Source organism: Pongo pygmaeus, chromosome 15 (genome assembly GCF_028885625.2).
Source record: "Pongo pygmaeus isolate AG05252 chromosome 15, NHGRI_mPonPyg2-v2.0_pri, whole genome shotgun sequence".
NCBI lineage: Eukaryota > Metazoa > Chordata > Mammalia > Primates > Hominidae > Pongo > Pongo pygmaeus.
This window is the reverse complement of record NC_072388.2, coordinates 71,413,317-71,441,177: the sequence shown is the minus strand read 5'-3', so window position 1 is coordinate 71,441,177 and position 27,861 is coordinate 71,413,317. Positions and strand designations below refer to the sequence as shown.

The following is a 27,861-nucleotide window of genomic DNA, read 5'->3' as shown; positions in this document are numbered from 1 at the left end:
AGTGGAGGTGCATCTGTACAGCCATGCCTGGCCACCCTGATATTTACTCAGTCAGCTCTGAATCCGCCAGCCCTGTGCCACGGTTGGTGCTAAGCTGATATCTGCAGCTGAAGGAATGAACACAATGGAGTGGGGAGAAAGCTGCCCTGTGATGGGTGATTGAAGAGACCTACAGTTATGTGATTTACAACTGAGCTTCTCTCTCACCTACCATGTATCCAGTTATGCTGAATATCATAAAAATGGAATTTGGGCATCCAGAGAGGATTTTAGAGGCTCTTGGCTATCTTTTTCCTCCCTGCTATCCTATTTTCCTTACTCCCTTTCCTGTCATGGAGCAGGGGTGACCCTCTGAAGTCTGGATTTCTGCATGCTGGGGGTGTGGCTTAGGCTCTGGCACATGAACACATGCTCACACGCATGCTTTCACCCAAGATTAAATGTAGCCCTCCTGGCATGGGGAAAGGAGCTGGCAGAGGCGCAGGAGGTGATGGCAGGAAGATGTACTGAACACCTGCCAGGGACACACTCCTTGGTGCACTCTGGGCTTTAAGTGTGATGCATAATTTGTGAAACTAGTCTGAACTGATATGTGGTTCTGGCTACACTCAGGACTTTCTAGAATGAATGCTCTGACCAGGCAAGGTGGCAGTTGAGCCAGTGGATGCTCCTGGGGCCCTCACAATGACCAAACTCTGGGTCATTCTTCAAGCTCTCTGCAAGAGTGCAGGCAGCAGAGGGTCCTGAGGCTACTTATGGGCTTAGAGGTAGTTAGGTAAAGGGGGCCTCTATACCACTCCATCTTGGAGACCCAAGGGGAACAGGTAAGAAGGGAAGATGAGAAGGACTCCCAGGGGTGGCTCATAGGGACCATGGAGGGGGTGGAAACTGGAACTGAGCTGGCTACACAGAGAGGCCACCTGGGTCCATCAAGCTGGCCACAGAGAGCCTTCCTTCCTACACTGTGAGGCTAGTCTGAGCACCACCCTAGTGAAGAGTATTAGAAGTCAAGCCTTCTCTTACAAATACTTCATTAGGCATTGAAGTGAAGCTCTGAGATGTGTTTGGAATCATGCTTCAGCACAAGGAAAGCCTCTTGTATAATAACCCAAACTAAGATACTCAACCTTGTCTGGTTTATAACAGACACGTGGATGCCTAGAACAGCATGCTCCATACAGCCAGTTGGCACGTATGTGTCCTCCCAGGACCTTATGGAGTGGGAGAGTACCACAGCCACCCCTTTCCTCATTTGGTCCTCCAGCTTGGAATATTCTCTCTCCTTCTTCTTTGTCTACTATTATCCTGTGTATTCTTCAAAGTCCAGCTTATGAATTAACTACTTCAGCTTTGATTCTTCTCCTTTAAATGCTTTCAAAATGGTTCTTAGAGTTTACACTCATTTATAGACATTCAGTGATTTAATCACTTCTTGTGTTTTTTTCCTCAAGGACCTACAAGGTTGTTACAGGCAAAGATCACACATCTTGACTTGCGTCTCTCAGCAGACTCTCACAGGGCTTGATACAGCACAGGTATAGCATAAATATCACTTGATTGACATATGGGACTGATGGTCTCAACTTCAAATAAGTGCATGGATGTTGCACATTAACTTTGGAGGGGCAGTCCTTTGCCCGCAATACATGCTCTGAGTTTTTAAAGTAATATAATATTTAAACATTATTAAGACATCTTTAAAGAAAACAGCACTGGAAGATGTGTGTTACTCTACTATATAAACCAGAACCTGGTACAAAGAAAAAAGAAAGGGAGCGATTCCATCTTACCCATTAAAAAGTCACCAGTTTGCTAAGATCACTAGATAAGTCTCAGATTAGTCACATTTTCTGCAGATTTCTGATTCTTCATCTAATATCATAAAAGTCTAAATAAATAAGTTCCCAAATTTTTCATAACCAAGGAGACTTTTCCTTTCAATTCACCCCCTTTTCTTCCTCTCATATTGGACCCGAGGTTTTGAATATCTTATTTTTTTCTCCTATTAAACAGTAATTATTAATACATTTCCCTCATCAAGTATTAGTTATAGACCAATAGGAACAATCAGGTGTTCTCACTGGCATCAGATGATCAGAGTAACCACTATTTGGAGGTGACAGAAGTCGTTCTAAAAGAAAAAAGCATGTTTTTATTAGCTGCTACTGTTACGTAGCTGCTACAGTTACATCACCAGTTACTGAGTGATATTTACTTTGCCCTTTGAAAGTCTGAAATGAGCCCACTGACTCCTCCCTCTTCCGTTTAGCTTCTCAGATATTCAGGACCCCAGACTGGGAAGTTTTGAAGAGAGAGCCTCTGAGATGCCTCTCCACTCTGAAGCTCCCTGGTTCTATGGCTGTACTTAATGAATGATGTTGTCAAATCCGTTTGACTAATTATTATTGAAGACTTATTTCCAATTAGTTGCACAAAGGTCATATAGACTTGAACTGAAACATGCTGATGTTAGTAGGTGCTATGATGGTGGTGATAGAGTTGCATATTTTAATTTGTTCTTCTCCATTTCAACCTCAGCCAGATTAGCTGGCATTTGAATTTGAACCCTGATAATGTTTCATTGAGAAAGAGAGATGGAGAGACCGATTATGCAAATTTCTTCACACACATTCTGCACACAGCTCAAACTTTGAGAGATTTACCTGAGGTTTTCTGAACTGAATTCGGACTCCAGGAATCGTAGAAACTGGTCCCGCCCCACCTGGTCCTTCAATATCTCATCGAAAGAGAAGCCCCATCTTTTTACTCGCTGTTGGCTGGGCTCTTTGCTTTGGGGTGAAGGAAGAAGGTTTAAAGAAGATCAATACCAGAGAAAAGCTTGTGTCATATTCTCTTCAGTGACTGAAATCTGTTTTGCAGTCACTCACCAAAGGGAAACATCTCATATTTAAGGGGCAGATTCTACAAAAGCTGCACAAATTCCAAATGCAGATTTTGGTACACCAACAGTAACCAATGACGAACAGTTTCTTTAAGGAGGCATGTTAAGTGATGGTCGCTGGCATGGCCTTCAAATGGCTGCTGTCTACCATGCCATTGATTAAGCTCCCCGGACCATTCCTATCAATTATGGACTCAACTTTTGACTCTAATTTTTTCACTAGTACTATAACCCAGGATGCTTCATGGACCCAATCTTTCATCAAAACACATTATCCTCCACCTCCCACCCCTTCCTCAATCCTCAGGGGAGAAATTAGGGTCCTGTTTCAAGCTAAGTGATGTACAACTGGTCAGAAATGTATTGACACATCCAGAGTAAAGCATATGGTCTTGTTAGCAGCAGAATGTTACATGCATTTATTGATTTAACAACCATGTACAGTGCTTACCGTGTGCTGGACACTTTCTCAAGCATTTTACATCGGTTAACTCACTGAGTCCTCACAACTACTCTGTGAAAAATGTACTAGTATGATTCCCATTTTCCAGATAGGGAAAGTGAGGTCTCATGGTAGTTTGCCTAAGAATACACAGCTAGGAAGTAATGAAGTCAAGAATTAAATCTAGACAGCAAGGCTCCAGAGGGCATCCAGTTCTTTTTTTTTTTTTTTTCTTGAAATGGAGTCTCACACTGTTGCCCAGGCTGGAGTGCAGTGGCGTGATTATGGCTCACCGCAACCTCTGCCCCCCGGGTTCAAGCAATTCTCCTGCCTCAGCCTCCCGAGTAGCGGGGACTACAGGTGCGTACCACCACGCCTGGCTAATTTTTTTGTATTTTTAGTAGAGACAAGGTTTCACCATGTTAGCCAGGATGGTCTCAATCTCCTGACCTTGTGATCCACCCGCCTCAGCCTCCCAAAGTGCTAGGATTACAGGTGTGAGCCACTGCACCCGTCCCCAGTTCTTAATTCTGCCATGCTGCATAGCTTATCTTTGCTATGCTGTCTCACATTCAGACTAAAGAATGGGCATTGGTCTAATTCTTCTGGTGTTGGGCGATAAGAGTATTTCCTTCAGCTTCTGTCTTTCCATTTAAAGTTCACTTGCTGTATTTATTTCCTTGGCCCTTTAAACAGCGATAAGGTCCTAACTCACAAGTCACATGCTACAACTCTTCCCTATTCAAGGTGTGGTCTATGAACCAGAAGAACCATAGGCCCCACCTGCACCTGCTAAATCAGAACCTACAGTTCAACAAGAACCCTAGGTGATTTATGTCCACATTACAAATTGGGAAACATTGGTCTAGCAATACTCATTTTTCCTCTTTTAAAAAATAGATGCATATATTTTCTTATTTCCAACAGACAGTAAGAGATTAAATCATGTTTCCTCTTATTATGGAGCTGACATATTCTCAATACTTGGAAAATTACACTTAGTAAAAAAAAAAAAAAAAAAAAAAAAAAAGAGAGAGAGCTTGTGTGTGGGGAAAGCTTGGGAAAGCAAATAACTGTAGACTGGCACTGTCCAGTATAATTTCCTGCGATGTTGAAAATATTCCATAACCGTGCTCTCCAATAGGGCAGCCACTAGCCCCATGTGACTACTGGGCAGTTGAAAACTGGCTAGTGTGACTGACGAACTGAATTTTAAATTTCATTTAATTTTAAATAATTCAAATTTAACTTTAAACAGCTACATGTGGCTAGTGGCTACTATATTGGTATATTGGTATGCAGCTCTAGACATACCCCATCCAAACCCAGTTACTTCTGCAGCAACACACATAATCAGCAACAGCAGTATCTTCTAATTACAATGATGATGACCAATAGATCATGAGCTTGGGGGTCAGGGAGCCTCTGGCTTGCAACTCTGCATTTCCAGGCATAGTCCAATAGGGTCATTGTGGTAGACTAACCCCATCAGGTCAAACAATGGGAGATTCCATGAAACATCTCTTCCAAAGCACCAGGCTAGGCCTTTCACAATAAGACATGAAGACAAATCCTGGATTCTCTCAAACGCAAGCCACAGACCTAATCAAACTCAATAACTTTCAAGGGAACCAAAAATACTGTTTGTGGAAGAATTCCCCTGCGGTTGAGGCTGGCATTAAATTTAAGCCCCAGAGACTGCAGGACGTTGTCTCTTTCTGCCAAGGTCATGCTATGACCAAGGATGGACCCAACCATTTACTCTTTACCAGAGGAGGATTCAGGGTTCTCCAGGGATGGTAGTACTAGTGGCAGCTGTACCTCGACTGAGGGCTGTGCCCATAGTAGCAGCTGTAGAAATTCACTCAGACTTTGTAGTGACTGCCTCATGGATGCACACCCACCACCAGTGTCACCCAAGTGGTGGTGGTACCCAAGCGGTGAGTACCCAAGTGGTGAGTCCCACTTTTCTGGTACCCGAGTGGTGAGTCCACATTCATTCCACCAGATTCCTTGGTGGTGGCAAGAGTGGGAGAAGGGCAATTTTTGGAGTGGGCCAGAAATCTTGGGGTGTCGCTGTAGATGTAGAATCAGAGGGACGCTTAGGACAGAAGTTGGGGTATCTGGAAAATTGCAAGGTTACAGTTCAGCAGAAATAAGTGGATCTAGAGAGACAGGACACCCTGGTGTATTAGTTTCTTAGGATTGCCATAACAAAGGACTAACAAACTGGGTGCCTTAAAACAGCAGAAATTTATTCTCTTACAGTTCTGGAGCCTAGAAGTCCAAAATCAAGGTGTTGATGGGGCCATGCTCTATTGGACGGCTTTAGGGGAGAACTGGTTCCATGACTTTTCCTTAACTTCTGATATTGGCATTCTTCAGCTTGCAGATGCATCACTGCACTCTCTTCCTGTGTTTCTGTGTCTCCACGTGGTGCTTGCTCTGTATGTGTCTGTGTCTCTGCTTTCTCTTCTCTTTTTGTTTGACATGGAGTTTCACTCTGTTGCCCAGGCAGGAGTGCAGTGGGGCAATCTCGGCTCACTGCAGGCTCCGCCTCCTGGGTTCACGCCATTCTCCTGCCTCAGCCTCCCGAGTAGCTGGGACTACAGGCACCCGCCACCACACCCAGCTAATTTTTTTTTTTTTTTTTTTTTTTTTAGTAGAGACGGTTTCACCGTGTTAGCCAGGATGGTCTCGATCTCCTGACCTTGTGATCCACCCGCCTCGGCCTCCCAAAGTGCTGGGATTACAAGCGTGAGCCACTGCGCCCAGCCTGCTTTCTCTTCCTATAAAGTCATCAGTCATATTGGATTAGGGGCCCACCCTATTCAAGTATGACCTCATCTTAACTAACTGCATCTGCAACAACTCTATTTCCAAATAAGTCAGATTCTGAGGTTCTGGGAAAGACATGAAGTTTTAGATGATACAATGTAACCATGTATACTTGGCTTCCCTCAACTATCCATTATTCACAATTGTATTTCTACAACTGGATGATCCACATTTTTTCCTTGTTTTCCTAGTGCGATTTCACCATTGGGAATCTGTTCTATTAAAAGCTTCCTAGATACAACTTCCCGATACATATCTCTTCTGTATCACTTGAGTATTCCCAATATCATCCACTTTAAGGTTTAAGAAAAGACTTGAACATGTTGCTGCCACTGAATGGTCTCTTGTGGTTACAAAATAATTCTGCAAATTAAAATATCTTTCAACATCCATCTCCAGGTGAGTGGTACAATAACTGTCCCTCAGCCAAATTCAAGCAAACAATCCACAGAAGCACAGCCTCTTTACATCCATTGTGTAGTGATATTTCCTTGAGACATATTATCTAGTAGAGTTTTATGTCAGCATTTGGGTTTTCAAGAGTTTATGTCATTGTCTTTCCAGCTATTTTTTTTTAGCTCTTTCAGGTCAGGGACCACATCTCATGTGTCTTTGTATTGAGCACAGGACTTTTCACATGGCAAGTGTTCAGCACTAAAATGAAATCAATTTAGAAATGTGTATAGTGATGTGAAGTGTCCTTATCCTGACAGTGTTTTCTAATCGCTAGCTGAATGCCTTTTTCTAACTCTTATTTGTCCTCTGTGCCTCATCATTCTTACCAAGTTCCTGCGTCCCACTGGACAGCCCAAACCAACACACAGCAAAGCTCTCCAAGGGTATCTGTCTTTCATTCCTGCTAATCCCAGGAATCAGGGATCAGATTGAGATGGAGGAAAGCTATCAAATTGAGGACAAGAAAGCGAGATTCAAAGGAAGCAATTGTCTATATCAATGCTCATTTCTGCAGGAGCTTCATAGTGCTAGGCATGGTGTAAGGAGCTTTCCTTACAGTGCCCTATTTAAATCTTAATATAAGCCAGGGAGGCTGACATTGTATTTAAACATCCAGAGTTCAAAAGAGGTCAGATTGTCCAAGGCCACACAGCTGGTAGATGGTAGCCTGGACCTGGATCCCAGGACTGCCTGTCTCCAAAGCCTATTCTTTTTTTCCACTCTGTTACCTTGCCTTGTACTACATTTGCCTCATTCAATATCTAAACTAAGACTTGGGGAAGATATGAGCCCTCTTCAAAACACTTAAGAATTATGTTAAGGACTAAATGTTTGTGTCCCTCTTCAAATTAATACATTGAAATCTTGATCCACAACGTGATTGTATTAGGAGGCAGGATATTTGGGAGGTGATTAGGTCATGAGTGGGATTAGTACTTTATAAGAGACCAGAGAGAGCTCCCTTTCCCTTCTGTCATGTGAAGACACAGCAGGAAGACAGCCATCTATGAACTAGAAAGCAGATCCTTACCAGATACTGAATTTGCCAGCACGCTGATCTTGGACTTCCTAGCTCCAGAACTGTGAGAAATAAATTTCTATTGTTTATAAGCCACACAGTCTTTTTGTATTTTTGTCTGTATTTTTGTAATAGCAGTCCTAACAGACTAAGACAGAAGTTCGTACTGTGAGTGGGATGCTGCTGTAATGAACAACTAAAAATGTGAACGTGGCTTACAGTGTAATGAATAGAAGCTGGAAGGGTCTTGAGATATATGTTAGCAAAAGCCTAAATTGGCTGGGTGCAGTGGCTCACGCCTGTAATCCCAGCACTTTGTGAGGCCAATGAAGGCAGATCACAAGGTCAGGAGTTTGAGACCAGCCTGGACAACATGGCAAAATTCCGTCTCTACTAAAAATACAAAAAAAAAAACAACAAAAAAAAATTAGCTGGGTGTGGTGGTGGGCACCTGTAATTCCAGCTACTCAGGAGGCTGAGGTAGGAGAATTGCTTGAACCTGGGAGGTGGAGGTTGCAGTGAGCCAAGATCCCGCCACTGCACTCCAGTCTGGGTGACACAGTGAGATTCCATCTTGAAAGGAAAGGAAGGAAAGGAAAGGAAAGGGGAGGGGAGGGGAAGGGAGGGGAACCTAAACTGCTGTAACCAGGCCTTTAAAGGATATTCTGGTGAGGGCTCAGAAAGAAAAGAGGAGAGCTATAAAGAAAGCCTCAATCTTCCTAGATAATACCTAAATAATCCTGAACAGAATATTGGTAGAAATATAAATGGTAAAGGACATTCTGATGAGTTGTAGACATAAATGAGACATATATCACCAGAAGCTGGAGAAAAGTTGATCCTTGTTATAAAGTGGCAAAGAATTTGGCTGAATTTTATTTGGTTCTAGTATTTTGTGAAAGGTAAAACTTGCAAGCAATGAAATTAAATATTTAGCTGAGGAAATTTCTGAGCAATGAGTTGAAGGTGCAGGTTGGCTCTTCCTGACTACTTATAGTAAAACGTGACTTAAAGACAGAATTGTTAAGCACAAAAAGAAACCAGAACCTGAAGATCTGATAAATTCTTTGTCTATTCATATTGCAAAAAATGAGACCACTAATAGTGTGGCCAAGTGACTGTTTGATAAGTATATTAGTATGGATGAGTCATCTCAACAGAATCCAGGAAATATTCTTCAAGACAGTGGAAGAATTACTCAAAAGCAATTCAGAGTTCATCAGGGCTGCCACTTGCACCATAGGCCCAGAGTCCAATGGACAGGTAGTGGGAGAGCAGAACAGTTTTAAAAGATCAACTCATCTCTTCAATTTAGGTAGATCAGGATGCTCCTGCCCAGTGACTTGGGATGGGGTCCCCACAGAAAGCTGCAATATGGGCTGCACCCAGCAGAGCCATGGTGGACTGGGCTGCCCAGAAGAGCTGCAGGCGAGGAACCCCAGCCTGGGAAAGCCATAGAGACCCCAGGAGAAAGCTGCTGTAGGGCCATCCCACCAAGCTGTGGGGATGATGCTGCCACCCAAATGGGCCTGGAAGACACAGCATCAGCCCAGCACAGCCATGGGTGTATGACTCCAGCCCAGGAGAGCTATGGAGGTGGGGCTGCTGCCCCAGTGGGTCTAAAAGACAGAGCATTGAGCCAAAAAGAATTATTCCTAGAGCCTTAAGGTTTAATATTTTTTGCACTGTTACATTTTGGACTTACTTGGAACCCATTACCCCTTTCTTCTTTCCTATTTTTTCTCTCTCTCTCTCTCTCTTTTTGAATGAAAATGTCTACTCTATACCTCTCCCACCATTGTAGTTTGGAAGCACATAACTTGTTTGGTTTCACAGGTTCACAGCTGGAAAAGAATTTGCCTCAGGATGAATGGTATCTTTAATCTCATTCATATCTGATTTAGACGATATTTAGATGAGACTTTGGACTTTAGAATTGATGCCAGAACAAGTTAAGACTCTGGGGAATACTGAGATGGAATGAATGTATTTTTCATGCAAGAGGACATAAATTCTGGGGATCTTGAGGTAGAATGTTGTGGACTGAATGTCTGTGTTCCCCTTCAAATTTACATGTTGAAATCCTGACCCCCATTGTGATGGTTTTGGGAGGTGAAGCCTTTGGGAGGTAATTAGGTCATGTGGAGTGGGATTAGTGTCCTTATAAAAGGACACCCCAGAGCTCTCTTGCCTTTCCGCCATGTGAGGACCCAGCCATTTATGAACCAGGAAGGAGGCCCTCAGCAGACACCCAATCTGTGGCATCTCAATCTTGAACTTCCCAGCCTCCAGAACTGTGAAAAAAAAATTTCTATTGTTTTTAAGCCATGTAGTATATGGCATTTTTGCTTTAGCAGCCTGAACAGACTAAGACAAGTTATTAGAAAAATTATGAAATAAGGCAGTTCCTTAAAAAGAAAATAATCCAATGTCCCCATCTTAGAGCCAAGGCTGCTAAAGAACAATCATAATTGTATTTAATACCTCAAGAACAACCTGAGGGTCCTGAATACTCCAATGAAGAGTGGTTCAGTTACTTCTTTTTCTTTTCTTTTCTTGAGATGGAGTCTCACCCTGTCGCCCAGGCTGGAGTGCAATGGCATGATCTCAGCTCACTGCAACCTCCGCCTCCCAGGTTCAAACTATTCTCCTGCCTCAGCCTTCCCAAGTAGCTGGGATTACAGCTGCCTGCCACCATGCCCAGCTAATTTTTGTATTTTCAGCAGAGACGGGGTTTCACCATGTTGGCCAGGCTGGTCTCAAACTCCTGACCTCGTGATCCACTTGCCTTGGCCTCCCAAAATGCTGGGATTACAGTCATAAACCACCATGCCTGGCCCAGTTATTTACGCTGTGTAACAAACCATCCTGAAATCCAGGGGCTTAAAAAAGCAATTTATTAGTCTCTTTCACTCTCCTATGGGTTGACTAGGCTCCACTGGGTGGTTCTCACTTGGGGCTCACATGGTTGTAGTTGGATGGCAGCTGGAGGTGGGGTTATTTGGAGATTTGACTGAGCTGTGCATCCAGGAGGGCTCATCACCTAACAGCTGGTGCTAGTTGCTGACCAGGAGCTCAGCTGAGGCTGTTGACCAGACTGTCTGCACATGGCCTCTCCAATGGCTTGGGCTTCTCCAAGCATGGCAGATGGATTCCAAGAAGGAATGTCTCAAGAGCAAATATTTCAAATGACCAAGGTGGAAGCCACCACAGGGGTTCTGGATTACTGGTTCTCAAATAGTTTGAGAGAGGGAAAAAGGTGCTCCCTCTCTTTTCATCTGGTTTGGTCTTGGTGTCTTACTTGATGTAAAGAGGGAAGGCACCAATGGGGCCATATTTGGAGATCCACCACCATAAGAAAGGAGCTTGACTAATATCCTGGATTAATAGTTCTGTCAAACTCACTGTGCATGGGCAGCTCAGGCATGATCTCTGCCTCTCAGCAGGTCAGGTTGGCTGGGAGTGAATGCCTACGGCCAAGCTGGACAAGCCAGATTCCTTGTAGCTCTTTGCTCATGTGCCTGATATCCAGCAGAAAGGGAGAGCTAAACTGAAGTCATGTGGAGAGAGCAAATCACAAACCACATTCTGCTGACAACACCAGGTTTCATTAGACTCCAGCATCTAGTTAGTGGCACCACCAGAAATACTTTAGATACGCATCCCTGGGACACTCTCCTGGTGGTTTTCAGATGACATAAAGAATTATGTCATCTGGCAACTTTTGGCTGACTTCTCCTCAATGAGAAGCCCTGGCGATCACTATTTTCTTTAATTAAACTTTACTTCTCAGATTTTACTCTTTTTCTTAAGGGGTCTTGTTCTGTTACCCAGGCTGGAGTGGAGTGGTGCAATCACAGCTCACTATGTTGCATAAACTTGAGGTGTAGTTTGCCCATCCTTTAAAACAGCTGCCTTTTTTTCCCCTCTGAATATAACTTTCTTATCCTTGGACTTCCAGATCGAATAGCTTGTCTGAGAAGGAGAAAGAATTAAAGCACAATTTTCTGCTATTTATTGTATATCCTATGTCATCTTGTCCATGATTCTATTCAGCTGCTATGGCCATCCTCCATTTGGCTGTCTGTAACCTCCCCACGGCAGACACAGTATATTCTCCACCTTGCAGAATTTAGACATTGTCGGTGACATCCTGGGCCCTGGAAATCATAACGAGCCTGCCTGGACCCCTTCACCCAGCCCAGTGAAGTCCAAAGCCCACCTGAGATTGGCATGAATTCCTAAGGGAGTCCTTCATTCTCACTGTCTCTCGTTTCCCACAAACCTTCACCCACACCCACCAGACCCCTCCTCTCATGAAGCGTTTGGGAGGGTGGGGGCCTTACAGGAATTTGAGGGTCTTGAAAAGTGGGTACATATTGCACCTCCTGGCAGCCTACTATTTAAAAAACCACATATTAGACATTCCTGCTTTTGAAAAGTCCCTGGTCACCTCAATGCTAGGCATTTCCCTGGCCTTGCGCAGAGACCTAGTTTTTTTGGCCTCTGGCTTCTCTCCCTCCCCTGCTTTCCCCTGCCCTTAGTTCTCCCCTCTCAGGAACAGAGAATACATTTGTCTCATTTTCTCAGCAGGACAGCACAACCCTCTCCCTTTGTTGTTTGAGTCTCTGCCAACCCCTCTGCCCTTTGGGCCTTACTTTCTGCCCCAAGTGGCTTAATGTCCTTTGCCAAGCCAGGAGGAGTTCTGGCGCCAGATGGTAAGATAGCATGGTTTATTTACCTTGCTACATGTGGTATCTTGAGAGCCCTTCTTGTTCAGAACACAGCACATAGTCGACTACTATACATATGTATTGAATTAAACTGAAACTGAGAGAAAGTGACTCAATTATTTTATTGGTCATCTTCAGCCTTTGTTTTGCGGACAGAAACCATCCCTTGGCTGAAGTGTGATGTTGGCACTGATTCCAGACTCTGTTTTTTCCTAACATCACTGCCAGCAACTAAGTGGGTAGGAGTAGTCTATTGGGAGAAGAAACAGGGCTTCGTTTTCACTTGTATCTGAACACTTGATTCTGCCTGTAAGTGGACAGAACACTGTAGCTGTCCTAGGTTAGACATGAAGTTCAGAGTCAAAGCTAGAACAACAGGAGTAGAACCAGGGCATGAGTAGTAGGGGGCAGGTAGCACCTCCTTGGGGAAAAAGTGCTGAATAGGTTGGAATAAATCAATAGGCCATGAGACCCCATTTTCCTAAATGATTACATACTTCTTTGCTGACTTTCAAGAACAAAAGAGGAAGTTCATTTTATCATTGTGAATTAGGTTCACACATTTGCCTCTCCTCCTTTCCCAAATACCAATGAAATGATCAAATAAAGAATGACTTATTCATCCATCCTCCCTCCAGCCCACACAGTGCCCACTGTGCACCAGATAGGCCTAGGCGCTGAAATCATTCTATTTAGAAGGGGAACCAGGACAAGGATGTGATATAGAACAGCTAGAGGGATGAGGTGGCCACTCTAGATTGGTGGTCACAGAAAGCCCTTCTGAGGAAGGGACACCAATGCTGAGTGAGACTTAAATGAGAAGTGAAGCCAGCCATGTGAGGATCTGGGGCACAAGTGGCCAAGGACGAGGGAACAGGCAAGAGCCTGGAGCTCAGTTAAGTAAAAAAAAAAAAAAAAAACCCAAAACAAAAAAACTAAACATAGTATGTAGAGGCAAAAAAAATTCCTATCAGCAGATGAGAGCTTTGAGAAATTTCAGAAAGGCACGAAGCAGATAGACTGAACTTGTGACATATCTGATTGACAGCAGCCTACGATTCCAGTGGAGGCATCAGAGAAGAAAATAGCTGAGTGTCCCCAACAGAAGCCTTGGAAAACCCCAAGCTCTGAGCAGCAGGATTGGAAGTGGAGGCAGTGGGTGGGCATCAGACAAAGGGCATATGGAAGCAACTCAGGAACATGGAACAGGCTCCACATGGCCAAAGGGTTTGCTAAGTTAAGGGGGATGTTTCCTGGCCAGCTTCTCATATGGACAGTAAGGCCAGAGGATTGTGCTCCTGCCAGCACAGCACACACACAGAGAAAAAACATCTTGGGAACCAGGGAGACTTTAAAGACACACTAGCTTTCTCCCCACCTCTCATTGGCTTTTGCAGATCCAAGTGGGTTCCCCTAAGACCCATTAGTGGAGGGAGAAGAGTAGACTTGTTGGGGAGTACTGTGGCAAGGAAATAGAAAGACATCAGAAACTCCATCAGGGCTTGACCCACAGAGTAGAACACTTGGCTGCAGGGATGTCACACTAGGGAGGGTGGGGGTCTACCTCCCCAAGACTCCCATCGCCACCTGTCTCACTGTACGAGAGGGCCCAATCTTTTAATCTGTTCTTGGACCACATACCCAGGACCCAGAGGGGAACCTTGGCAATTGACCTATGCCCATCCATTCATACATTCAGGTGCAGCCCTGCTCTTGTGTGAACTGCTCAGGGGAAAGCCTGCTGGGGAACTCCGTGAACCAAACCAGGACTTCTTAAATTGTGGTGTGCCTCAGAATGCCTGGGGTGCTCGCTCAAGATGCAGACGCCCAGAGCCACCCCAGTACGCGTGTATTTTTAAAGAGGAGCCCAGGTGATTCTGATGCACAGCACAGCTTAGAACCATTGGCCCATACCATCACTGAGAGCACCCTCACCAGCTACTGATAGAGTCCTAGGTCATGGCTGCACATTAGACTTTCTAAATCTCCCAGAGTGTGGGGAGATTTAAAAAAATGTTCAATTGTGAGAAATTCTGAATTAATTGGCTGTGTGTGAGGACCAAGCATTACTAGTTTTTTAGAAACTTCCAGGTGGTTCTAATGTATGGCAGGATTGAAAGCTAAGACCTTCATTTATAAAAATGAGCAGTCTTCCAAATAGCTGGGCATACAAAAAGAATGATCTGCTCTGAGCAGTGACCAGAGGAATGAAACAATGACCAGAAATGATGATTCTCTAATGAATAACCCCAAATAAAACTAAGTGGCAGAAATAGAGAGGAGATATGAAAATATGGAAAAAATATAAACTATGAAGAAAATCTATATCACATCTCAAGGGGGATTAAGGTGATAAACACCAACAGAACAGAGCAGGCTACTAAGAAAAGAACAGTCCAAGAAGTATTAAGAAGTCTTGGAAATGAAAAGCGTGATTATCAACCACCCTCCCAACACTCAGTGGGAAAAGAAAAACTCTCTAAAATATAAAATCACAGAATGGACACCACTGAAAATCACAGCACTGATTCTGAAGAGCAATTCAGGAAATTGTATCCTTTGAATATAGAATAAAAAGACTAAAAGATGGAAATTATAATAGAGAAAATATAAGAGATGTAGCAACGGCATCCCAGAGGCCCAGACTTCTTAAAAAAGGATTTCCTGAAAAGTGAGGATAGAATGGAAAAAAAAAGCAGCAATAATTTTTAAAAAAGAGAAAAAAAATCCTGAGTTAAAGAAAGAGTTAAGTTCTTGACTTAGAAGGAACTACCTAGGGCTCATCAGAAATATTAGAAAGAAGATACATACTATATACTAATTATTTTTTAAATGTTCATAGAAATACAAGTTCAAAAATGTTGGTTTAAAATATATCAAGTTAACATACCTCTGGGAAGAATGAGATTTAAGGGAGGCAAAGGTAACTTCACTATTTTATATACTTCACTCTTGTTTGTTTAAATCGATGATGTTTTTAATTAAAACATTTAAAAGTTAATACAGCTAGAATAGAAACTAGGGTTTTTACAAAGCTAATATAACATTAATAAAGTAAAAGTCAGGGAAGAGAAAAAGAAACAGGAACAAAGAATGAGATTCAGAAATATATCAGGAAAAAGACAAAATATATGATTAAAGTAAATGTGACTGTTTTATATCCAAATATCCAAAGCAAAACATATTGCTAGAATCTGTCTAATAATCATGTGAAAAGATTCTCAAGTATATTAACAAGGAAACAAAAGAGTAAAATGAGAATTATTTTAACCTTTTGGATTTGCAAAGACAAAATGATTGATGATGCTTGGGATGCTAAGAATGTGGGGAAATGGGCACTTTTAAGCTAAGGGAATGAAAAAGATGTGTTACAGTTTTGCTCAAGAGGAATCTGGACCTATGAACTAAAATTAAAATATGCATACCATTTCTAGGAATTCTACTCCTGGAAAATTTATACTGAGGAAATAATTGAACTTGTGTAGAAAGATGTTCCTGGAATCATTGTTTATGGTGGCAAAAAAGGAGGACATAAACTAAATATTTATGATCCAGGGATTGGTAAAATAAATTTTACTTCACCGGTGCCAGGGGATACTATGTAGCTATTAAAAAGAGTAAGGTGGATCTATATGTGTTTACATGGAAAGACTGCCATGACCTATTGTTAATTTAAAAATTACTGGACTATATATATATATATGTATATATTTGGGTATATATTGAACCCAATTATACAAAAGGATAGAATGTTATATATGCATAAAAATCCAAAGTAATAGACACTAAATCAGATGTTCCCAAATTTGCTGAGCTCATGGTACCCTTAGTGTCTCAGTAAGTTTTTCACAGTGCCCCTGGGCCAAAAGAAATACTTAACAGTGTCATTTATTATGGCTAGGACCAATCAACTTAATATGTATTTGTATTCTAACAACTTAGTAGCTGTTTGAAAGACACATAAATTGAAAACTTTTTTTTTCATTCTTAAATAACTACAATATGCACCTATTGGGCACTACACATTTTCTTAAATTTTGGAACTAGATTAGAACTTACCATCCCTATTTCTTATTCCATGTTAATTTTTGTGCAGTTCTTGCTTTTTATCACAGTGACTTCTCCGAAAAGCCAGATTTGTAAAGACGTGTATCATCATAAGGGATGTAATGTGCTCTAATGTTGAAACTGAACCATCTTAAGCTAGTAGTTTATGCAGTATCTGGCATGTGTCAACCATCACTGTGTTTCCCTAAAAAATTTGGACTATCCTGTGGTAACTCTGTGAGTTCCCCGCAGTGCCCAGGGTGCTCTGGTCCACTCTGGAACCACAACATTAGACTATAAACAAAAGTTCTTTTTGGAAGGTGAAATCAGGTCGGAGGAAGAGAGCATTTTCTTCTTTATGCACATCTGGATAATTTGAACTTTTTAGAATGAGCATCTGCAACTTTTATTATTTTTATAATATTTTTTCCATTTCAGGAAAAGCAGCCAGAAAAGGAGCAAAAGTGAAAGACAATGTGAGAGTGATAGAGACATGAAAACGGAAATAAAAATTCATCCAGCCAAGGTGCAGGGTGTGCGAAGGCACGCCACACTAGCTTTGTCTGTGTGTTTCCTTCTGTAATTCTGAAAGTGGTCCAAGTCCCTCTGGGATTTGGTTCCTCCCCTCTTAAGTAAACACACTGGCTTCCCTCACAGGGAAGGAGAAACTGGCTGGAATCGCTGCTGGCAGTTACTCCAGAAGAACAGAGTAATGAAATCATGGTTCTGGAGCCCTCTGCCTGAGTTCTAGTCCTAACTGCCGTACTAGCAGTATGACCTTGGGCAAGTTCATTAATTCCTCTGTGCCTCAGTTTCCATACCTGCTGAGTGCTGAGAATAGTAATGTTTACCTGTCGAGGGGATTCAGTGAGAGACACTTACTGCAGGATGTAGCCAATGCAGAATACCTGCCAGCTATTATCATTATTGTTGCTAACAGGAAAAAAAATTGGAACAACAGATTCTTTTCTTCCAGCAATCAGAACTAGGGAATGGTGAGGGACTGTCCCAGTTATCATGATATCCAAAGGGTCAGAGGGAAGCCACAAAGGATCCATGCACAAATCAAAGCCATAAGGAGGTAGAAACTGTAAGTAGAACTCAGCCGGGACGCTACTTGAGGGGTTTCTGTTCTAGCCATAAAAAATGTCAAATTAAGATAGAATATAAGGTAATCTCATGATCTCATGGATTTTTGTCTACATTCATCCCACTCCCAAACCTTAAAACATTTTTTACCTCATCTCTATGTCCCACAAAGCAACGTCGTCGCTGATCCAAGGGTTGGATGGCTCAGCTGGTGTTATCAAAGGGTCATATTCCATATACTGTTCCGTGTAGGCAATTAAACTGCAGGAGGGAGGCAGAGCAAAGAATGCCACTGATTTCCTTAGAAAACCCCTTTATTCTGTTTTACACAAACATTACAGCAGTCTTCACGTAATTCTAAATTAAAGGAAAAAATTTATTTCCACTCCCACTTCTGACACATCAAACTGTTTTCATTTGTCCTTATTTCCTTCTCATTATGAACATGCCATTTTTGCATTGCTGCAGCCATCATATATACATGCATTTTCCCCACTTGACTCTTTACCTGAACCTTGGTGCATCTCTCCCTGGTTATGCTAGCCTTACTGATACTAATACACTGGTCAAACCTGTTTGTGTTCCACCCTCCCACAAAGACTGATTCTCAAGGCATCTGGAACACACAAAAGACACTACAGCTCCACCGGACTGCCAGCTCAGCATTCCCAGCGGAAGGACTTTCTTATGATAAAGACTTTTAAATACCAGCAGACCACAAGGAGTAGACATAAGCATTTTTTCCAAAAAAAGCAACTTAATTTTTCTAGTTATAATTATGATCTAATAGATATGTTGATCTTATAGGCTGACATAATTTATTTTAGACTAATTTTTATTTTTATCAAAATGTATGTGAATAGTTAGAATAATAAAATAGTACCAAAGATTATATATACTAAAAAAGCAAAAGCAATTATTTTTTCCTCCCATCCCTTCTCAGAGAGGCATCTACTTTCCACCTTATGTTTTTTCTAAAAGTTACCTATATATTTCTAAATTATATGCTTTTATATCTATTCCTGATTTTTTTTTATTTTAGGCAAGAATTTATCTTTCTATTCACCAGTCCTCAACTCCCACCTTTTCTTACATGATCCTCCAAATAGATTTGTGTAACAATTTTTGTTAATGGTCAGTGTAACATTATTAAACTAGATAAAAATTGTTTGCTGTCGAGCTAAATATCATACTACTTTTTCCAAGCAAGTGTTTTAACAAACCTGTAAAACATCTAGCAATCATTTTTTTACATCTTAAACACATCAAATAATTGAGCAGTTCTGTCCTCTTGTTGCCCAGAGATCCTCTTTCCTGAAGTCTTTAGTCTTCTTGCTCGAAACTGGATCATTTGCTCTATAGACTTGATGGAAAATGATCATTTTGGGACTTCCTTCGCTTCTGTGTTGAAAAGCCCATGTTTCCTGGATTCCATGTCTATCTCTTGCTTTTACTCCCTGATTGTGTTGAAGCACATCCTTTAGCAGTTTCCTAATAAAGGATGCATGAGAATCCTTGCAAATCCGAAAATGCTTTTATCTCCATACTTGACTGATAGTGCTAGACATAGAACAGTAGGTGAAAAATCTCTTTCCTTTAGGATTTTGAAGGCATCACTCCATGTTTTTTTTTTCTGGCATGCAGTGTTACTATTGAGAAGCCTGGATCCCTTTTGATTCTCGTTCTTTGGTTCAGTTTCTTTTCTCTCTGTCAACTTAGAATCGTCTCTTTATTGCTAGAGTGTTCTGAAATTTCATGATGGCCCTTGCTGGTTGTTGTTATTTACTGTGCTGGGCACAGTGAGCAATAGATAAGCAAATATGTATCAGGAATTTTATAGTATTCATCACTAATTTTATACCCTTTGTTTCCTTTGTTTGCTTGTCCTATATTTTTTTTTCCAGTTCAACATTGGACATCCTGAATTGTTAATCTATTTTCCCTCCCATTTTTTGTCTCCTTGTCTTTTTGTTAAACTCAACTTTCTATTTATTTTTAAATTTTGAACCATTACTTTCTAAGTTTCAGAGTTCACTTTTGGTTATCATAGTGTCTAGTTCTTGTTTTATGGATGAAATATCTTCTCATTTCTCAGATAATATGAATTCTATACTTTTATTATAAGTTTCTTCTACTTGTTGAATTATTTTGGTTCTTCCAAGTTCCTTTTTTCTGTCAGTTTATTTTGATTATACTCTTTCATGCTGAGGTTTGAGTGTCTGGAAAATCTTTGGACATCCATTTGTGCTTAAGACTGAGGTACTGAAACCTGCTTCGTGGCTCAGTGGGCATGTGGATGGGGCTTGTCACTGATGGGCTTCATTGCCATAGGGAAGTTTACCAGTATTTTAATGGGAGCTCCAAATGAGGGATCTGGAGTCTTTCCTCTGGGGCGTCTATTTTTCTCTAGAGTAGGCACTGGCAAGCTTTTTCTGCAGGGCCTAGATAGTAAATATTCAGGCTTTGTGGGCCAGATGGTGTCTGTTGCCACTACTCAGCTCTACTGCTGTGGCATAAAAGCAGCCATAGACAACTTGCAAATGAATGCGTGTGACTGTGTTCTAATAAAACTTTATTTGCAAAAACAGAATGGAGTATGGTTTGGCCCACAGGTTGTACTTTGACAGTCTCTTGCCTGTGGGTATATATGTCTGGCTCCTGGAGGCCTGACAGCAGGGTCGGGGAGGGGCTGAGGGTCTGTTGGGGCTCAGAACATGATACTCTAAAGTATAGTACGTTGGCATGCTGAGTACTTTGAACTAAAGGAGAATGGAAGGGCCTCAGAAGCCAAGGCTTTCACCTTCTCTCCTGCCTCTGTCTCCCATCCCTTTTTCTCCCCTGACGTAAGTCATAGAAACAAGAATTCTTTTTCCCCAAAGTGGGTCATAGAAACTAGAATGCCTCTCCCGCAAAGCAAGCCACAAAACCTAGAAAGGTCCCTCTCTCCCTTCTCCCTTGAAAACCCTCATTCCAGAGAGGTCCTACCTGGGAGGTAGGAATGCTACTCAGAGAGACTAAGAAGAATCTGAACAGACAGGCCTTGCTGGGTTTCCTCCCCTCAGTCTGTTACTAGTAGATCACACCCTTTTGTCCAATCGCATTTCTACAAGGCTTCCCATTCTTCATGGAACCTAAGCACAAATACAGACAGTTTTCCCTGGGTCTTTGAGTCTTCATTTCTGAAGGCTTCTGTGTCGTGTGAAACTGATGAAATAAATGCATTTATGCTTTTCTCTTGTTAACCTCTTTTGTTGTAGCAGTGTTGGCCCTAATCCTTATGGTAGATGAGGAAAGGTATCACACTTTGCATCCCTACAGGCCCCACAGTTCAGTGTGTATAGCTTCCATTAATTCTCTTGTTTTCAGCTGGCCTCTTATGAGATCTGATGTGTCTGAGTTCTGAGCGTGTGTGGCTCAATTTCTCTCAAGAAAAAACTGCCCATCTCCTGCAGTGGTGGTAGGTGGGAAGGATTGTTTCCTAGTGGGGCAGGAGATCTAGGGGTGCAAAGTCTCCTGGGACAGACTTGACCATTCCTCTGCTGTTAGCCCCATGCCTCATTCCTGCCTTCCATGGTCCCTAGTGCCTTCAAGAGCCAAGGCCAGGCTTTGTTGCAAAAACTCGCTCACTTTGTCACATTACTTCTGCCCCCAACATGTAGGTTAGAATGTTCTTCACTCTGTCCCTATGCACTTTCTTTTTTATTAAATTTTGAAATATTTCAGGCATAAAGAAAGGTATAAAAATTATAAGATTTTACTTTGACACCTTGTACTCGCTGACCAATTAAAAAAATAAAACATTACAAATAGAGACATGGGGGCCTGTGGTTATGTTCTCCAATTACATAGACTTTGTATCTTGGACAAATGTGTTGAAATTATTAATAAATAGTTTGTTAACCTTGTGAGTTCATGCCATTTTTGTTCCTTTAGTGACATGTTGCACTTGAGGAAAGGGAGAAGATGAACATATGTCTACAATATTGTCTTGGTTGCATTGAGTGACTTTATCACAATTTACTTAATCGTTTACTTTATATTAGACACAGACTTTTTCCTTTTTAATATACACAGTGCTGTGGAACACCATTGTTCACACAGATTTTTTTTTTCATCTTCTGCGTTATTTATTTAGAATTCATATCCATAAGCAGAATTATTTGACCAAAAGATATGAATATTTTTGGTTATCGATCCACAGTAAAATTTTTCCTTAAGCATTGCCAGCTTGTGTGTCAGCAACTTCTCCCACAACAGCAAAGTCAGAGCCACAGTTCCTACTACTGAATTGCAAAGGGCAATAATGGCCAATTAGCTTAATGCTGAACACGCAGAGAAATTAGTCAGAGGCTCCATCTCATGCTACTGGAAGTGTGATCCATGAACCAACTGCACTGGCATCACCTGGGAGCACGTTAGCAATGCAGGATCTCAGGTCCCAGCCCAGGCCTCCTGAGTCAGAATCTGCATTTTAATAGGATGCCCCCAGGTGATTCATATGCACATTCAAGTTTGAGAAGAACCACATCTCATTCCTCAATTTTCTGAAACATTCAGGACACAAGATGTTTTATTCATCAAATCAAAATGAAGGAGCCCTTGGAAATTTTGGTTTTGAAGATGGATGTAAATTTTCGGACACCTCAGAGCCTCCTCGCTGTCCCAGGTGTTTACCATGACCCGTGGGGTAGAAGAAGCAGTGGTCCCAGTTGAAAAGCCTTGGTTTGAGTCCTTGGTTGAGTCATTTAACTGATCTTTGTCAAGTTCATCATGTTATATAAGAGCCTTGTTGAGCACTCAGGACCATTGTGATAGAAAATGGGAAAGCATCTCCAAAGAATCTTGACAATCCTCTACAAATATAAAACAGACAAGCGAAACCATGGGCACACTAGAGGCACATCCTCTGTCCTATAAATCTCCTGCAAGGTATGCATCTTCCCTGGGGCCAGGCTTCACCAATAAGAGCTGTATTAGTTTGTTTTCATGCTCCTGATAAAGACATACCTGAGACTGGGCAATTTACAAGAGAAAGAGGTTTAATGAACTTACAGTTCCACATAGCTAGGGAGGCCTCACAATCATGGTGGGAGGCAAGGAGGAGCAAGTCATGTGTTACATGGATCGCAGCAGGCAAAGAGAGAGAGCTTGTGCAGGGAAACTCCCATTTTTAAAGCCGTCAGATCTCGTGAGACTTACTCACTATCATGGGAACAGCACAGGAAATACCTGCCCCCATGATTCAATTACCTCTCACTGGGTCCCTCTCACAACATGTGGGAATTCAAGATGAGATCTTGGTGGGGACACAGGTAAACCATATCAAGAGCTTTACGACATCTCAGGCAGAATGAACGTGGGCAAGGGAGCTCTAAGAAAGCACTGTGACAGGAAGGATCAGGCTACAAGTTGGTGCTGCACTTGGGAGCCACTTCTTAGCTACTTGGGCTGATTGAATTCTTTATAAAAGAAATGGCATTGCATGTTGAGGAATATGTTAGTTTTCTAGGGCTGCAATAACAAATGACCACAAATGGTTAAAACAACAGAAGTTTATACTGTTTTGGAGGCTAGAAGTCTGATATCAAGGTGTTGGCAGGGCCACGCTCCCTCCGAAGGCTCTAGGGGAGAATTTTGCCTCGCCTCGCCTCATCTCACCTCGCCTCACCTCGCCTCACCTCTCCTTTCCTTTCTTTTCCTTCTAGTTTCTGGTGGCTCCAGGCACACCTTGGATTGTGGCTGCATCACTTTCATCTCTGTCTTTGTCTTCACATGTCTTTATTCTGTGCCTGTGTCATCTGCTCTCTTTTTTGTCTTATAAGGACACTTGTCTTTGGATTTGGAGTCTTTCTGGATAATCCATGATGATTTATCTAGATATCCTTAACTGAATTACATCTGCAAAGACTCTTCCCAAAGGAGGTCACATTCACAGGTTTCACAGGTAAGGCCTAGGACCTATCTTTTGGGGCTCCACTATTCAACCCACTACAGAGAATGTGAGAGAGCAAGCTGGATGTGGGGATACAGAGAGAACACTGGGCCACCTGTCTCCTTTGCTCAGATCAGCACAAAGACAAGCCAGCAGCAGAAAACCAAAATCCTGTTCAGGGGGTGACGAGTTGTACCGAGGTGCCCCAGAGGATCTGAGTCACAATGACATATTGGGGGGTTCTCCCGATTATGAGGCATTTGAGCATCCATGGCATTCTCAAAATCTGAGATGAACAAACAGCCCGGGGGACCCCATTTGTCCTCCCAGGACATCTGCCCTGGCCATTCCAAACATCTCAGCCTTAGTTAGCTTTGAATCTCAAATAAAAGATATCCACTTGGCAGCCCAAGGCAAAAGGTGGGGCATCTTTTAATTAGTTAATTATGTTATTGTGGAATTTTTTTTTAAGACCAGAAATAGATTTCCCTGAAGTAGAACATACGGATTGAAAAATGAAATTTCCTCCCCTCCTCCCTCTCGCTTCCTTAGATTTCAATGAGACAGGCTGGGGTTTTTATCAGACCCCTCCCCAAATGTGTTCTAGCAGATCCTCAATGTGGTCACATCTCCAACCTGGGAAGGAGGGGTCCAAGCAGTCAGGTCAGGCCCTGTGGACAAGTCCCCATATGGAGCCCTGAGTGAATGCTGGGGTGAGGGGACAACAGGAAAGGCTCAGGAGAGGCTGCGGTGAGAATTCAGCCAGCACCTGGTCCCAAGAGGAGCCTGCAGGCTCCAGCTGCCTATTACTATATGCATGGCAATGAAGGCAGCTGTCCGCTGACCAGCCTAAGGCAGTAGAATCTTAAAAGTCCAGAGAGCAACTAAGGAAATGGGAAATAATATGATTATTTAAGCTGTAATGAAATATAGGCTCATAGCCAGATCTCTTTAAGAAAAATCCTGAAATATCATTAGAGATGTGGGTGGAAGAGAGGTGGTGAGAGCTAATGGTGATGTTGGTTTAGGAGAATGTGGTTGAGAGCCCAAGGTGAGATTTTTGTGACCATCCAACATAAGAGCACAAAATATGACTTTGTAACAGGCATTAAGCATGAATGAAATTGTTGCTGTGAGCTCGTGCCATGTCACGCCTTCTCCAAAAAAGGGTCTAGGCAAGCAGCATCAAGACATGCTATAGAGGAACACATGGAGAAGGAACACAGGAAGTCCTGACAATCTGAACCAGGCAACAAAGCCAAAGTCATTATGAGCAACTCATCTGCTGGCCAGTGTCAGTGATAAGTGGTACTGGTCGGAAGGGAAATTTATTGTATTAGAAGAGGGAAATCTGTTTTGTTAAGTTACATAAATAAAGTCAGAGGCTTTGTAAAGGAAACAGTAAAATTACAGGGGCATATGTATTTTGAATGTTGTATTTTATTGATAGAAAAAGGGAGTATTGAATCATCAGAATTAGACATACACGTATTGGGGCTATAAGAGGCACTCCTATTCAGCAGGGTGCTTAGAGATGCTGGTATATTAAAGACAAGGAGGATGAACAATTTGGTCTTCAGATTCTAAGAGAAGGGGAGAGATTGGGGTTTTATATTTGTTTCTAAGGGCTGCTGGAACAGATTATCTCATATTTAGCAGCTGAAAACATCTTATAATTCTAAGAGTCAGAAGTCTGAAATGGGTCTCACTGAGCTAAAATCAAGGTGTCAGCAGGGCGATGCTCCTTCTGGAGGCTCCAGGGAAGAATTCATTTGCTTGCCTTTTTCCAGCTTCTAGAGGCTCCCTGCATTTCTTGGCTTGTGGCCCCCTTCCATCTGCAAAGCCAGCTATGGTTTTCTTATGCTGCATCACTCTGACACCGAATCTTCTGCCTGTCTCTTCCACATTTCAGGGCACCTGTGATTATGCTGGGCCTATCTGGGCAATCCAGGATAATCTCTCTATTTTAAGGTCAACTGATGAGCAACCTTAAGTCCATCTGCAACCTGAATTCTCCTTGCCATGTAACATAACCTATTCACAGGTTCTGGGGATTTAAAATGGACATCTTTGAGAGATCATTATTCTGCCTACCACAGGTGTAGTTTGAGAGCAATTTATGTGAAAAAAAATAAATGTATTATTATTTATTTCTTACTACATTTATTTATGTAGAAAATAAAGTCACTTGGAGGAGAGTGTGGCAGTAGATAAAAGGTGCATAATGGCACCACCATGTTTTATTTTGCTGCCACTATTACAACTCACGCAAATAAACCCAGTGTTCATGAATCTATGCACCCTCATTTGTCCTATTTGCCATCATCATTGCATGGAAAAGACAGGAGACAGCAAAGTGCATCTTGGAGGTTCCCATGGGTGACTTGGGCATTTAGCAGTCTGCTGCCTCAACTGCTCTCCCAGCTTATTGGGGGGAGGGGAGGGTGATCCTTCCCAGAGAGAGTAGCAGAGAGGGTTAACTTCACAGCTGGGGTAGCCAAAGACTGAGAGGAGGTGAAAGAGCACCCCCACGCTGGGCAGAGAGGGAAGGTGGTCTCCTTATGCTTCTCAACATCTTCAGACTGTGCAAAAACAGACAAGAAATGAAAGCAAGGACACCTTGCCTTTTCCTTGCTCTCCTGTCTCTTTAATCTGGGCTGGAGGTGCCTTATGCCTGGTAGCTAGAGCTTCCAAGGTGGGACACAGGAAAGAAATGAAGGTTGGCCACATAGGATAAGATCTAAGCTTAATGCAGAGAGATTAAAAGGCTTTTGGGTTTGTGCCTAGGCTGTCCAGCACCATTTCTTGGCATGAAAGGAGATCCAAATGGAGACAGAAGTGCTGCCTAGGAATACAGTGAATGTACTTGGTTGTGTTGACCCTTATGCTGGGTCTCTTGGGAATCTGAGTGAAGCAGATAGGGATTCTGGATGGTGAGTACTCCAAAATGGGTGAGCAGGCATAAAGGGCCTCTCTGGGTTTCTGCTCACTTCTGCTTGTCTCTTGAGAATTGTACTCTGATATGTACACAAGGCTACTTCAGGAGCTGCCATGTATTTATTTATAAGCCCTGCTCCTGGCCATGGTTGATTTGTCCAGGAACAGATACCTGACGCAAGTGGGGTTCATATCTTCTTTCCCCAGCTTCAGCAGTAGAAGCTTGTATTAGTCCATTCTCCCGCTGCTATGAAGAAATACCCAAGACTGGGTAATTTATAAAGGAAAGAGGTTTAATTGACTCACGGTTCAGCATGGCTGGGGAGGCCTAGGAAACTTACAATCATGGGGGAAGGGGAAGCAAACATGTCCTTCTTCACATGGTGACAGGAAGGAGAATGAGAACTGAATGAAGGGGGAAGCCCTTTATAAAACCATCAGGTCTCATGAGAACTTACTATCATGAGCATAGCATGGGGAAAACACCCCCATGATTCAATTACCTCCCACTGGGTCCCTCCCATCACATGTGGGGATTATGGAACTACAATTCAAGATGAGATTTGGGTGGGGACGTTCAAGAGCTGGTGGTGTCATGTTTCCTAACACATGTCTGTCATGAAAGAGAATAAGGCCAAGGTGGAAAGTGGGCAGGACCAGAGAGGAAAAATGGGTCTTGGAGGCACTCAAGGCCCTGGCCCCAGCTTTCCCTGAGCTCAGTAGCATTGCTGCCTTTCCCACGGTTCAATTCCACAGCCCCTTCTTGTATTCTGGGAGCCAATGTATGCTCCTATTTTGCAGAATCAGGTTCAAGCTGGGGTTTTATTGCTTGGAATCAAATCAACACAGTTGAAAAGGGAATGAAGGTGATGAGAGTGTGAAGGCAAGTTCATCAAGGCAGCCCTTTGTAGAACTAGCCAGAGAGGTTGTCTCTTTCAGAACATGTGCCTCCTGGTAGTGTACAGATTACAAGATGAACAGAGTCTGCTTGGGACACACAAGACAATGAGAAGGCCAGGCAGGCAATTAAGGAGGCAGCAATGGCCAATGCACAGTACCATTTCAGTCCAAAGTCAATACCAATGACCACAGAAAGACTAGAGGTAGGACAGGAAAAGCAAAAAGGGAGAAGAAAATAGAGGTATGTAAAGAGCTTTGTAGGATGTCCAGCATATAACAGTACACAGCAGCAATGGTCCTCCAACTGCTGGGTGTGAGTGGCAGAAAAGCAGAATTGGGATGAGATGGAAGAAAGAAAATAAATATAGGAAATTCAGAAGTCCATTAGGAACAATATTTCTCATTGAGCAATTTTAGCATTCTTGTCCCTTTATCCCTGACTCCTGATTGGTATATGCTTTTGTTACTTTCAAATGACAAATTCTCACATCACTAGAAGATGCTGATCTGTGAACCTTTAGCAAATGTGCTACCCACCATTGTTGTGGACTTTGAACTGGGTCTTGA

General features: G+C 42.4%; 1 protein-coding gene across 21 annotated transcripts in view; it reads right to left on the bottom strand.

The window, feature by feature from the left end:
* RGS6 (regulator of G protein signaling 6) overlaps positions 1–27,861 on the bottom strand; it is a 636,900-nt gene that overhangs the window by 53,462 nt on the left and 555,577 nt on the right. For 15 of the 21 annotated variants that reach the window (XM_054448764.2, XM_054448775.2, XM_054448762.2 and 12 more), the window contains 2 exons: positions 17,676–17,786; positions 2,664–2,789 (listed from right to left, as the gene is read on the bottom strand). In XM_054448764.2, the coding sequence (XP_054304739.1) occupies positions 2,664–2,789; positions 17,676–17,786 (237 nt within the window). The remainder of the gene's footprint in view (positions 1–2,663; positions 2,790–17,675; positions 17,787–27,861) is intronic. The other 6 variants (XM_054448777.2, XM_054448765.2, XM_054448776.2 and 3 more) reach the window with 1 other exon arrangement.